General features: G+C 45.2%; 1 protein-coding gene across 1 annotated transcript in view; it reads left to right on the plus strand.

Moving 5' to 3' along the window:
* Positions 1 to 472: 472 nt before the first annotated feature.
* GRK3 (G protein-coupled receptor kinase 3) overlaps positions 473 to 14,247 on the plus strand; it is a 128,144-nt gene continuing 114,369 nt past the window's right edge. The window contains exon 1 of the mRNA XM_047762235.1: positions 473 to 662. Coding sequence (XP_047618191.1) covers positions 550 to 662 — 113 coding nt within the window. The 5' untranslated portion in view covers positions 473 to 549. The remainder of the gene's footprint in view (positions 663 to 14,247) is intronic.

Here is a 14,247-nt window from a genome sequence, read left to right on the forward strand (position 1 = left end):
TGGGTGGTAGGCGTCGGGTCCGGGGCGCCCCGGGCTCGCAGAGGTCCCAGGGGAGAGGGGGCGTGAGAGCGGCGGGAGCGGCGGGCGGGAAGTCGGGAGAAGAGAGAGGAGGAGGAGAGGAAGTCCCCCGTGGCCACTCTGAGGGGAGGGCGGAACGGTGCCTACAGGGACTGGGTCAGGCGGCGAAGGGTGGGCAGGGCCAGGCCAGGCTGCTCAGCCCGGGGGCCTGGGGGCACTGGCCGCGGGGCGCGCGCTCCCTGCCGACCCTCGCGGAAGGGGCGGGGGCGGCGGCGCGTGCGCGGGGCTGCGAGCGGCGCGCGCAGGAGGCGGGGCGGGCACGAGGCTGCGGGGCGCTGAGCCGGACGCGGGGCGCGCGGCGGGCGGAGGCGCGCGGGGGGGGGGGGGCGCGGCGCGCGGGAGCGCGCGCGGGGGGGCTGCCCCGGGGCGGCCCCCCCACGTCGGGGCGAGGCGGGCGGCGGCGGCGGGAGCGCGTCCCGTCCGGGTCCCGAGGAGCCGCCGCCGCCGCCGCCGCCGCCGCCGCTCGCCAACATGGCGGACCTGGAGGCCGTGCTGGCCGATGTCAGCTACTTGATGGCGATGGAGAAGAGCAAGGCGACCCCGGCCGCCCGTGCCAGCAAGAAGATCGTCCTGCCCGAGCCCAGGTACCGGCTTCCCGGGCCCGCGCCGACCCCTTCGTATCCGCCCCCCTGCGGCCGCCAGCGACCCCCTGTGTCCGGGAGGGTCGGGCGCTCAGGCGCTGCTGTCCCCCGGCCGGCGACCTCGGGGAGCGGGCGCTACGGGGTTGGCCTCGCTGTTCCCGTCTCTGAAATGGGGCATCGGAGGGCTGTCGGGCGGACTCCGGGATAAAGCGCCCCAAAGTGCCCGGCGCGGCGTGTCCAGCGCGCCGCTAGCGCCCCAGCGAGGGGTTGCTATGATGTGGTTGTGACTTTGCTGGACGAGCTCCATCTCTTTCCCCCCTTCCTGTCCCATCCCAGTCTCTCGGTCCAGCCGCATCCCTGTGGTTCTCCCTGTTTCATTGCTGTGGTTTCCTCCTGCCCCAGGCTTGTCCTTCCAGCCCCATCCTTATCCCTATCCCACTGTCATCCCTTTTCTCCCCTCTAGCCCCAACATATGGTCCCCCGCCTGCCCCATCCCTGCTTGCCCCATGCCCGTCTTTCCCTAGTGTTCCATCCTGGTCGTTCCTTCCCTGGTTCGTCCTGCTGTTCCCCTTTGCAACTCCGTCCTCTCTTCAGCTCCCTCTGGGTGCCCGAGCTGGGGAGTGCAGGCGGTTTGCCTTTTACTCCGCGTACTTCAATTGCTATTTTCTGTGCTTGCTCCCCTTGAGGTCCACCAGTCCAGTCAGCTCCCTGCATCCCTTTTCTCTTTTGTGCCCCCAGGCAACAGGGAGTGGATTCTCACCCACCAGGTTTTTTTATATTTTGGGTCTCTTGAGCGGCTTTCCTCAACTTGCAAGCGGACACTTTGTAAAAAGGTGGAAACGGGGCTCACTTAAAAATGCACGTTGAATGAGTGATTTTAGAAAGAATTTGTTGTTTAAATTACCAAAGAAGGGCCTGATTGGATTGCAAGGGGCTCGGGTGAGGTCCATACCAAGTTGTCATTTTAGCTCAAAAATGATTTATTATTGATGAAGTAGTAAAAAGACATGATTAGTTCATATCATTAGCACCACCCCAGAAAAGATCACACATCGGATTAATAGTGAGTTTCAAATAGTGTGCCCAAGGATTAGGGTTGGATTTTTTCCTGATTGACACTATTATGAGTTGTACGGAGTATGTGGCTTCTTGATGCTAAAGAGCTTTTGGTGGAGTTGATAAAAAGAGGCATCTCCTTTGTGGTGAGTTTGAGACCATGGCATTTTTGTGAAATACTGGAATCTAAACCAAAAACTATTCTGTTTTGAAAGCATCAGTCCTTCAAGGGTTACACATCCAGGATTGCTTCAGTGTTATCTTTGACATAAGAAAAAAAAAAGTTTCTTGTAATGATGCTAAGTGATCATCAGATTATTTTTACAAGTCCATGAGCCCGAGAGCCACGATCTAGAAAATATCAGTCCCTTTGCATTATTTGTTGTGAAAAGTCAAATGTTGTACATGAATACATGCTTGCTGGATGTTTTTGGTCAGCTTGCCCTTCATAGCCCCTGCATCTTGTAGATTTGCAGGGAGTATGCTGTGATGAGCAAAACCAAGCAGGGAAAGTCAAGAAAGAGTGGAGACCTTTTGGAGTGTTGTGAAATCAACATTACTATACCAGACTTTAGCGTATCAGTATATCTGAAGTTCATTGAAAATCAGTGCCTTTTAAAATTTCTGGCAAATGAAAAACTAAAACAGGAACCCCCAAATGAAACCTGAATTTCATTAAAAAAAAAAAAAAACCTTTCATTTCTATAAATGTCATATGTAATGCTTAATTTCTTTTTTTCCTTTTCTTTTCTTCCTTAAGGGCAGGGAGCTCTAAATATATAAAGTGTCTATATGTAAAATCAACAAATCTTAACTCATGGACAGTTTTTTTTTGGGGGGGGAGGATATATAATATTACTAAAATTAGGAACTTCTGTTCATTTTTTTTTTCTTGGTGTTCTGAACTGACTGTGACTTCTGCTTTTTTAGTGTCCCTCTTAAAATATACTTGTGTGCTTACCATTTTTACTTCCTTGTATGAAGGCTTTTGTTTTCGGTAGCATTCTTTGGTAATGCTTTCTTTTACGGCAGAATTAGTGACGGCAAGCAGATTTCTCATGACATTTTAGAATTGAGACATATCAACAAGCCAGTAATTTTAGGAAGCAGGTCTCCTTTAGTAAGTGTTATTCTGTTGCTTGCCCCCCCCCCCCCTTTTTAAATGGGCTCTTGAATTAGGCCATTGAAACCTCCTCCAGAGATTCTAATTTGTTTTGAATTTATCTCAACTGGCTTTCATTTTGTACTGTGACTGTTGACAAAGTAACTGCCACTCCTGGTGCTGTGTTAGGATTCTGTTACATTGATTAGAGATTATGAGGTCAAACCTCTTACACATTTTCCTCCATCACTGGACGGCAGTTAATGACCTAGCTGGTGGATTTGGGGACAGGGGTTAGAGGTTGGGGGATTTCTAGATATGGCAAGAGAGTTAATTTCATGTTAACATGTCTCAGCATCATGACTCAAAAGACTAGTGTGATTTCACTCTTTGGTAGCGGATACAGGTCAGATGTTCTGTGATAAGAGTTTCTATTTCAGCTTCATTTCGGAGTGAGCCATGTGATCACCAGTCTTTGGCATTCTTGAAAAAGGGGTTTAGCTTTTAGTATTTTTAGTATCTGAATGAGAAGCATAAAACTTGCCATTGGTCTATCCCTAGTCACTTTTTTTCCAGTTAATTATTTGAAGCCACTGCAGTAGTCTGTGTGCTTCCCCTATTTTACTTTTCCGCAGTTTTGATCAGAAAGGCAACAGCACGAAACAATATCTAGCTAATTTAAATGAAATGCAGGGTGTGCAGTCCCCTGCCTATTACAGGAGAAACTTAGAAAATGGACTGTTCTGCCCAGGGGAGATTTTACATCTCCGAGATGGCACGAGGCAACCGTTTTGTTATGCTGACACTTTATTCAATTAATGAACCACTGAGTGTAAATCCTGTAAAATCTGCCTATTTGTTCAAGTTATATAGCTGCTTTAGTTTACTGAAACATTTGTTGAGCTAATGTAGCTGATAATGGGATCTGCTGGGAATGGTAAACTGTGACCTGTGGACTCACTTTGCAGGCCCATCGGAACATGCGCACGTTGAGATGTGCGTGCCAGTTGTTTTATGCCATATTAGAGAAGAAAACGCTCTTATTTAATTGGGTCTAATTCAGAAGCCAAGGCTTACAGAGGGTCAGCGTCTTAAGCCCTGGAAGGTTCAAGGCAGCTTTCCCCCTGGGCTCATTACTCTTGTAACCTTTTCTAGACAGTGAAATTCAGTTGACTCAAGGTCACCCACGCTTGAAAGAGGTTGAGTCACATAAAATTGATCTTCCCTCTGGAGTTTCATTTCTGTTCAGCAGACACTGAAAATTTGTGATCATCCATCACTAAGCTTCTCCTCTCCAAGTATTCACTGGCTGTGATAGGAAGGTCTGGAAACATTTTCAAGAGTCTGTATAACTTTCCAGGAACATTTTAGACAGTCCTTAGGAAGGTTTGTTATACCGTTTATTATATCAACTCAGTATGTGGTGGTAGGGCTGTTTCTTGGAGCCAAGCAGGGGGCTGCTGTGATGATCCCCGCCACAGCCTCTTCCTTCAAGGGGCTTACAGTCTAGTGCGGAATACACAGAGTTGAGAAAGATGTTTATTTTCAAGTGCAGTTGCTTGAAGATTCTATTTAATAATGGTCAAGTAGGACTGTGTGGCTTTTATCATTCTATATTCACAGAACACATTATATTATGTCTGCTAAGTGTTTTACAGTAATTTGTTAATTATCCCCTTTGAAAGGCTGTCTAGCTGTAATATACCTAGTGAGATGGTAGTGTGCATCTCCTGTTATTAAAACTATCATAGGTAATTGATCCTGAAAACCAGCTCTTCTTGTCTTCTGATGTGGAAATGGAATTTATTCTGTGATCTCCCCAACTTCCATCAACAAGTGAGTGGTGTGACTCAAAAGATTCCTGTCTGTCTAGGTTGGAGGGTATTCTGTGTCTGCATGCTTCCGTGCCCTCAGCCTAACTCTGAACTGAGAAGTCGATGTTGAAAGAACGAACAGCCTTCGGGAAGAAAGCACTCTTTATTGTTGGTAGGAATATTTCTATGTATAAATACAGTGGTGGTGTTCTTGCTTCTCTTTCTTTAAGGTACACACTCAGAATGTGATTTGTTCTGACCTTTCAGTTATTTTTTCTTTCTCAGTCAAAGTTTTTTGTGCCAGCGACTTAAAGATGTAAGAGCTGCATGCACTTGGTGATTCTTAGAAGTAGATGTTCTGGTGCAATATGTTTTGGACCCAGAATCTGCCCAAGTCGAGCGCTGTGATTTTGCTTTGCATCGAGAGTACGGTTGACGTCTTTGAGATACAGACAGTCCCAGCTTTTAGAAGCAAGGTGTTCTCAGAGACAATAAGTCTTTGGTACACGGGCTTGGGCTTTGCCAAACGTCTCTTTGGGGGGTGTGTGGGTGGACACGGGTGTCAGGTGTCAAGGCTTGACAAAGAGATGCTTAGGTCTTTATCAGTCAGTGGATGGCAAGCAGTGTGAGAGCATGCCTGGGGGTCCCTGTATCCCTGACAAGCAAGGTGTTCAAATTCCACTAAGTAGTGATGAGATAACTCCCATTTACCCAGAGCTTACCCTCTTCCAGGCACCTTGCCTTATGAGAGCATCTGTTCCCCAAACAGTCCTCTCAGGTGAGTGGCATCAGCTCTGTTTTACTGAAGGAGCAGGTGCTGGGGAGATTTAGGGACTCAGCCCAAGTGATAGCCAAACATGGCCGAGGCAGGAGCAGAATGCAAGCCCAGATATTCCCAGAATCCAGGTTCTTTTATACCAGAATGAATAGGGAACACCCTCACTTCTCATTTTACGGGGGGTGGATGAAATAGTGATACTTTTTTTTTTTTTTTTTGGTTGGGGGAAACTCATTTTGCGTGTTATCTCAATAAGCTGCCAGTGCGGCTTTGGGAAAGTCAGGACCGTCCTCAGAGACTGATGGAGAACAGCTCTTCCTCTGGGACCTGTGCAAAATGGTAATTATGACTAAGTGAATAAGCAGTTTCTGCCTTATTTCCCAGGAGGAGCTCGGGGGTTAAATGCCTGTTCTGTTTAACACAAGAAGTGCAATCTTGCAGCTGTTAATGAGAAATTGTGTAATGATAGACCCTGGCTGCCCAACAGGCTTTCCACCTCTGTTATCATTAGAAAGAAGGGCAGCACAGGCCACCCAGTCTCTCCCCCCCCCCCCCAAATTTTTTTTTTCCTGTTTCTGGGAAAAGGGTCAGACAATGTTTTCGGCTCTATTTGCAATAAAAATTACTCTCTCATTCAGATAATCTTCCTTTGTTAATAAAACCATGGATTTGGAGACTGCTGTAGGTGAAGATGCATTCTGCCTGCCTGATGGTCTGTCCTTTTTCTCTGGATGCTTGTGGTGGGGAAATGGAAATGATCCACTGGGCAACTTTTGCTTTATTATTGTTAAATCATTTGTCTTCTAAGTCATTGGCATGCTAATGAGGCTGGGTGTCCCGGACCAGGCCCTACACCCTTCCCTGCCTTTCCTCCTCATCGCTTCTTTCTTCTCCTCTGGGTTTTGTTTGTTTGTTTGTTTTTCATCGATTAGAAATTAGAAGCGCTGGACCTTTTTTGGATTGCAATATGGATCTGAAATGCAGCAGGCTCCCCAAGCCTGGAAACAATTTGGAAGTCTTCTTTTGGGTCACCTGGGCTACAGCCTCACTACAGAGCAGCATAAACATATTGCAATACTTCCTATATAGGACAGGAAAGAAAAAGCCCACTAGAGAACATAGTGAAAATATTTTTGAAGCTCATATATTTTGTGATCTGTAGCTTGTAAGAGTCAGCCTTGAGCCAGCCTTGGACCTATACTCTCATTTGCTCCCATTTCCTTCTTCCAGGGTCTCAGGAACAGGAAAAAGTGATTATATGAAAGTAGCCCAGTTAGACCTTCATCCTTAGTGAACGTGAAGGCTAGCTGTCATTGCTGGCCCCTCATTTTCCTGTGCCCTCCCCACCACTTGTTGTACTTTACTAAAAGAGAAAGTTCTAGTAGGAAGTATGGCCCTGCTTCCACTGGCAGTTTGCCATGGGCCCCCAGTCAGTCACTTGACTTCACTGTATTCAGGTCCCCCATCTATACAATATGATATCTATTCCTTTCTGATCACAAAATGTGCCAATGTCTCTTGTGAGCATTTTCTATCCATACATACATTTGTGAGGAGAGAGAACCTGCATTTCATATACAGAAAACTGAAGAGAAAAAAGATTGGAACCAATTTGAAAAGATAGTATTTCTTCATACCATAGGTGGTGGTGGTTGGGATTATATGCAGTTCAAGACATAATAACACCTTTAATAAGAGTACAGAACAGTAGCAGATAAAGGCAGTATTGCACAGAGACCCTTGTGCCATGTGCTGTGAGGTGGTAGGCTTGGGAGGCAGGACTTCCAAAAAGTTGGTTTTTTGACCAGGGCAGTGAAGAGCAAATGCTGACCCTTAAACTCATAAGTAAGGACATTTCCCAGGTTTCTCCTCCGTGTTCTTCTGCTAGCTCTCTGGTGGCATTTTTGGTCTAGAACCTTCTGCACATGGTGCCTTACTTGGTTTTTACATTTTTTTTCTGTGTCTCTTCCTCCTTTTTTCCCTATCCTTCCTTCTTTCCCTTTCTTTCTTACTTCCTCCTCTCTTCCCTCTTCTTGCTTCCATCCATCCATCCATCCATCCATCCACTCATCTATCAGCCCATAGGCTCTAGGCTACATTGGCTTTGGTATGTGAGAGTTCACAAGCATGCTACTCTTAAATGTAGGTAACTAAGCAATTAGGAGAGTTGACTTATCCTCTAGAGGTCTTTGTTTCAGTACAATGAACCAAAACTCATAATCTAAAAGCAGCTGGCTTAGGTGTATTGAGCATAAGGTGAGGCATTCTACTTTTCCTTTGACATTCACAGATTGCATATTAATAACCTAGCATCATTGTAGCTCACGTTTGAAAAGGTCTTGGAGGGCATCTTGCAAGTGACATCTTTTTTTTTTTTTTTTTTCTTTTTAGGGCTACACCAGCGGCATGTGGAAGTTCTCAGGTTAAGGGTCACACTGGAGCTGCAGCTGCTGGCCTATACCACAGCCACAGCAACTTGGGATCTGAGCTGAGTCTGTGACCTACACCACAGCTCATGGCCATGCTGGATCCCCCACCCACTGAGCAAGGCCAGGGATCAAACCCACAACCTCATGGATACTAGTCAGATTCGTTTCTGCTGCACCACAATGGGAACTCCGCAAGTGACATCTTGGAGCGTAGTGACCTCCGTCTCCCATCCCTAGCCAGGCTTATCATTGGGGAGCATCTCCAGAAGCTCTGTGCTGTGAGAAAGCTCTCTTGGAATTCATCCTGCACACAGATATCTCACTGTCCTTTTGTGGTCCTCTGAAACCACAGGGGTCCTCCCTCCCCAAAGTAACGGATCTTCTGACATTTGAAAGTAGTTATCACAGCCTGAGAGGCTTCTATGGGAAGCCATCCCCCATTCCTGTAGTCATTCCTCATAACACACTGAAGTCTGCATGCCGCTGTGTAATCCAGGCTCATCTGTCTGAACATTACCTAGCTGAGTAAGAATATTAAAATATATGAAGGCTAAAAAGATATCTGTAAAATTACCACAATGAATTTGGTGATGGCAAAACTAGTAATATCCTATCGCAAGTGCATGGTGGAATCCCTCTAAAAGTTCCATTGTAGGGAGAACACTTTTTTTTTTTTTGTCTTTTTGCTATTTCTTGGGCCGTTCCTGCGGCATATGGAGGTTCCCAGGCTAGGGGTCCAATCGGAGCTGTAGCTGCCAGCCTACACCAGAGCCACAGCAACGCAGGATCCGAGCCGCATCTGCGACCTACACCACAGCTCACAGCAACGCCGGATTGTTAACCCACTGAGCAAGGGCAGGGACCGAACCCGCAACCTCATGGTTCCTAGTCGGATTCTTTAACCACTGCGCCACGATGGGAACTCCCGGGAGAACACTTTTGTTTCCTTGAATGATTTTTAAATTCATTATACCAGTTTGATTAGGGGATTAATTGTTTCTGTTAGAGTTTAGAAGCTAGACTCGGGTTATATGTGTATTGTGACAGTGGCTGCCCTTTGCCCAGCACTAAGTGCTAGGCACTGTATAATTCTTAGGTAATTATGGGCTAAACCATTTCAGGAAGAAAGTGAGCTTTAATTATCCTGAAAAGATCATCTTCTGAGGGTTGTTGTAGAGGGTATGTTTCACATATTCAAAAACTTACGACTCTGTTAACTAGGGAAGGCAGCACGTTTCCTCATTTTTAGCAAGAGAACCTTCTTGAATAACACATTCTTAGTATTTGTATTTTGTGTCATTGAATCAGCCCATTGGTCTTTATTTTCCTATCTAAAAAGACAACCGGTTATATTTTCAGGTTATTTCCTCTAAATTTTCTACCTCTTAGAGTTCTTGTCATGGCACTGTGGAAACGAATCCAACTAGGAACCATGGTTGTGGGTTTGATCCCTGACCTCACTCAGTAGGTTAAGGATCCGGCATTGCCGTGAGCTGTGGTGTAGGTCGAAGATGCAGCTCGGATCTGGCGTTGCTGTAGCTGTGGGGTAGACCAGCAGCTATAGCTCTGATTAGGCCTGGGAACCTCCATGTGCTGCAGGTGTGGCCCTAAAAAGACAAAAGACAAAAGACAAAAAAAAAAGACATAAATAAATAAATTTTCTACCTCTCTGGTTTTCAATAAGTAATTGTTAAAAATAGGAGGGCATTTCCACAGCCGTTAAATACTGCAGGCTTTCATTTTGCATCATGAAAATGTCTAAGGCTTTGATGACATTTTCAGTATATCTTCTTTTAAATATATGAGGCTTTTGCTGTTTGATAGTGGGGGTGGAAGAGTGTACGTTTAGAAGTGGAACTGATCCTAATGGAGGAGAAGGTCAAGGGACTTTCATAGTCGTCTTTAAAACGGCCCTGCTTTTTTCAACTCCATGTACTATTTTCTTTTCTCATATCATCAAGACACCCTAACTGGGAAAGAGATTATGCAATGAATCTTGCCATCACAACATTAAGTACAGAGTGTCAAGTTTTCCTGCGTTCCTTTTGTGTTCCATTTTGGAACACCTCCTTTCTGGTTTGTTTCCAGTGGCCCTGGAGGAAAACTTATTATGTTATGCAGAACATCCCAACTAGAATTGGGCCAGAAGGGAAAGCTGTTCTCGGCAGGTAGCAGTTTCTAAGCAAGGGAAGAGAGGACGCTTAGGTTACTAACCCCATCCCCACCCCCTACTCCCCCACAAAACCTGTGAGCCTTTTTTGTGTTCAAGGACTTCTTAGGGTTTAATCATTTGGTTGATTGGGTTTGTTCTATTCCATGTAGAAAATCAGAGCTAGCATTTCAATGTTTCTGTCCTTTAAAATGCCCTGCTTGATAGGGGATTGTTTCAAATCATTTAAAAAAAAAAAAAATCAGGTTACTCTGTTCGAGAAGGTTATTTCCCCTAGCCATTGCATCCTGGAAAAGTCTGATGAAGTAGAGTGTGGAGGCTTCTTCCTGTAAGATCAGAACTTTAGTTTCAACATGATGGCCCATGGTTCATTTCAGGCCTCTCTGGAATAGGATTGTACAATGGCAGAACAGTAGAAAAAGCCAGTCTTTAATTTCGACGGGCCTCAGTGGTCCTAACTTGATAAAATTCCTTTCCTGCTCTGAAGAAACATTCCCTCTGAAGAACTGGGATGTGAAATCTCATCAGTATTGAGATGGTCATGATGGAAGAGCAGCCTGTTGGGCTTAACATTTAGATCTGGATGTGACTGTGCTAACTTATTAAACCCAGTGACATCTGATGGTCATCTGTTTTATATTTATGCGAGAGATTTGAATTTAGAGTAAAAAAAAATCCACTAACACTTGCATATAGTAGTTTGTAGTTTTCCATGTGCTAATAACTCTTTTTAGTTTTTACAGCCATCCTCTGCGGTAGGTAGAAATTTGAGAAAGGAAAAAGAAAATTACTCCAGACATGTCCACATGGAGATGTTTTGTTTCTTTGGGGGAAAAACTGGTGCTTTCCTTGGACACTAGTGTCTTGCCTGTGGTCCTAGAGGTGGCCCTGTGCCCTTCAGACTCAGCAGCTAGATCCTGTCATTGCGTTGAGTCTCTCCCTCTGGGAAGTTTCCATCAATCAGCCAGGGTTGCCTGACTGACGCCTTCTCAGCTACCAAGCCAGTGATTCTAATTTAAAGACAACTTGAGAATCTAATTAGCTAGAGGCTCCCACCGCCCCAAACGCACTGACTCTTGTGGTCGATTTCTCTGAAAAGCCAGACTGTGTAGCTGGGAAGTCAGATTTGCTACTTGCCACTGGAGACTGACTCTCAAGGAGCCTTGGTGCCCCAAGTCCTTGGGGCCAAGCATCTTCTCCTATGGGTGGCCCTTGTGGAAGTGAAACTGTCCTTGGAAGGCGGCACAGGTGGCATGGGCCCATGGCTAGAGGGGACAGAAGGCAGCAGCAGAAACTGGGACCAGGTCATCTCTCTATGGGTGGCTTTACACTGGGTGTGGAATCCTGGAATCTCCTGACATTTCCATGTTTCCTGTCCTAACTGGCAGGCAGGCCTCCACTGGATTCGATAACACCGTTACCCAAGCCACAGCCCAGGCTTGCCAGCCGAGCAGCCTTTGGCATTTCTCTGCCCTTTGTCTTATGTGCTGATGTACAGTTTCCCTGCTCAGAGGGCAAGCTTTTTCCCCCCCGATTTTTAGATTCTTGGAAACAGCTCCACAGGACTTGTCATCCCCATTTTAGGAGGAAGTTCAGGTTCAGAGAGAAGCTAATTGCTCAAGATCACCAGGATAGCAAATGGCACCAGTGAGCCTCAGTTCAAATTCTGTGCAATTTAATAGACACCCTCACTGCCACCTAAATCTTCTAAACAAAGAAGGGCCTTGGATTTGGGGAGAAGAACATTGTCAGTTTTGTAACACAGTGTGAAAATGTACTGTCTTGATTCAATTGGGTGATCAATTACAGGGAGCTGATGAGGTATCCCAGTAGCTTAAAGACACTTTTACTGGAGATATTGATGTCATCATAAATACAAACGTAATTCCTTAAAAGATGTCATAAATTTCATGTCACAGGATACTTGTTAATAACGATGGCAGTATTATAAATTGAAGACAGCGCCATGTCAGGAGTTCATAATATTTTCTTACCCCAAACCCATTTTTGTAATTTCACATGCAGCCTTATTTTCAAAAGCAAAATTAAAAATCATATCTCTCTCCGTCAGTAGGTGAATGGGGATCTTTGACTTGAATATGCTTGTCAGGTACTCTAGATGCATTTAAGATTTTTTTATGTTCAACTTATTAATCTTATTAGTGGTGCCTTCTTAATTGTGATGAAATATTCATGAAACTGGTTGTATAGTTAACCATCACACAGAAAGATTGTTGGGATCATACTGGGAGGGAGATCTCTTTGTCAGAAACAGACTTGACCTCTTCACCCAGTGATTCGTGTTCAGCTTTTCCTTATCAGTAAAGTATGGATAAGCCTCAGTCTTTTGCATTGCTCCAGGATCAGTCCTAAAACCCTTATCTACCTAGCCCTGTGCTCATGATCACAGGTGCTCTTGCAGCGAATATGCTTAACCTGTGTATCTTTGGGCCGACTTGGTGCCTTTCTGTAGAGCAGAAAAGGTATTTACCTAAAAGTAAAGATTTTTCATTTTTTTCAGAAATTTTCATTTTTTTTTCTTTTTCTTTTGGCCTCACCCATGGCATGTGGAAGTTCCCAGGCCAGGGACCAAATCAGTGCCACAAAAGCAACCTGAGCCACAGCAGTGACAGTTCTAAATCTTTAACCGCTAGGCCACCAGGGAACTTCCCATTTTCAGCTTTTTCTAGATGATGTCAAATTGTCCTCTGTATTTTAAGGATAGGTAGAGCTGCAAAGAAATGTTAAACTTTACTAAGACGTCTCAGTGTTGTTGTTCCTTTGAAATTATTTCCCGTGGATAGTTATTTCATATGTACTATATGGTATGGATATAGCTGGGTAATAAGAACTAAGGCTTTAAATGAAGACATAGTGTCTGTGAGGATGTGGGTTTGATCGATGGCCTGGCTCAGTGAGTTAAGGATCCGATGTAGCCGCAGGCTGTGCTGTAGGTCACAGATAGCAGCTCAGATCTGATGTTGCTGTGGCTGTGGCGCAGGCTGGCAGTTGCAGCTCTGATTCGACCCCTAGCCTGAGAACCTCCATATGCCACAGGTGTGGCCCTAAAAAGAAAAAATTAAAAAATGAAGGGATACATGAGGACAAGTAAAAACTCTGGAAGGTTAAATTTGAATTGAAAAGATTTTAAATGCATGATTTTCTTTTTCCATATAAATGTATTTGTCAGCTGCAGCCAGGGTGCTGCACAACCACACCTGACTTTGGGGCTGGGCAGGGTGAGCCTAAGAATCTCTGTTACACCTTGAATCAGAAAGCAAGAGAACCATCCAGGAGCTGCGGTGGGGACCCTGCAGAGGCCAGAAGAAGGATTCCCACTGGCCAAAGCTGGGGCAATTTGAACATCAAACGAATATACCTGTAATTGACTGAAATATTCAGAACATACTACCTATTCAAACCCTCCTAATAGGCAGAATAACAGCCCCTAAAATGTCCACATCCTGATCCTCAGAACCTGTCAGTATGTCCTGTCACACAGCAAGAGAATTAAGGCAGCTAACCTGAGGACTTTAAGATAAAGATCATCCTGGGTTGTTTGGGTGGGCCCAGAGTCAATACAAGGAAGGCTGGAGTCAATGACGGAGCAACAGGGCTTCAGAAGGAGCAGACCGCCCTTGTTGGCTTTGATGGGGCCATGTGCAGAGGAATGAGGGCGGAAGGCTTCTATAAGTTAGTGAACGCAGCCCTGCTGATACTTGGATTTCAGCCCAGTGAGACCCATTTCAGACTTCTGACCCCCCCATCTGTAAGATAATAAATTTCTGTTGTTTTAAGCCACCAAGTTTGCAGTGATTTCTGTAAGCAGCAATAGGAAACGAACATACCATGCTCTTCCCCAAACAAAACATCTTACTGATCACCACCAGCAGTGAAAACAGGGCACCAACTCTGTCTCTGGAAAGTGGCAATGACAATAATAAAGAACTACCTTTCTTGTAAGAACTACATTTAGGGGTAACCAAATTTCTCTACTTGATGGGGGAAAATTCTTCTTTACAGAAGAATTGCAGCAAATCAATGGTTGAGGAATGATGGAATTAGAAAAAAAAAGTCCTTTTGCAACTCTTACTGAAAATTGGTGTATGAAACCACTGAATGAAAGGTTGGTGGGGAAGTCTAAAATGAGAGGTCAGACTTTCACCAACTGTATTTTCCTATCACTAATATTGGGGCTTAGGACAAGCTGTCCTCAAAATATGCCAAAGTATCATATTG

This window comes from Phacochoerus africanus, chromosome 15, assembly GCF_016906955.1.
Source record: "Phacochoerus africanus isolate WHEZ1 chromosome 15, ROS_Pafr_v1, whole genome shotgun sequence".
Taxonomy (NCBI): domain Eukaryota; kingdom Metazoa; phylum Chordata; class Mammalia; order Artiodactyla; family Suidae; genus Phacochoerus; species Phacochoerus africanus.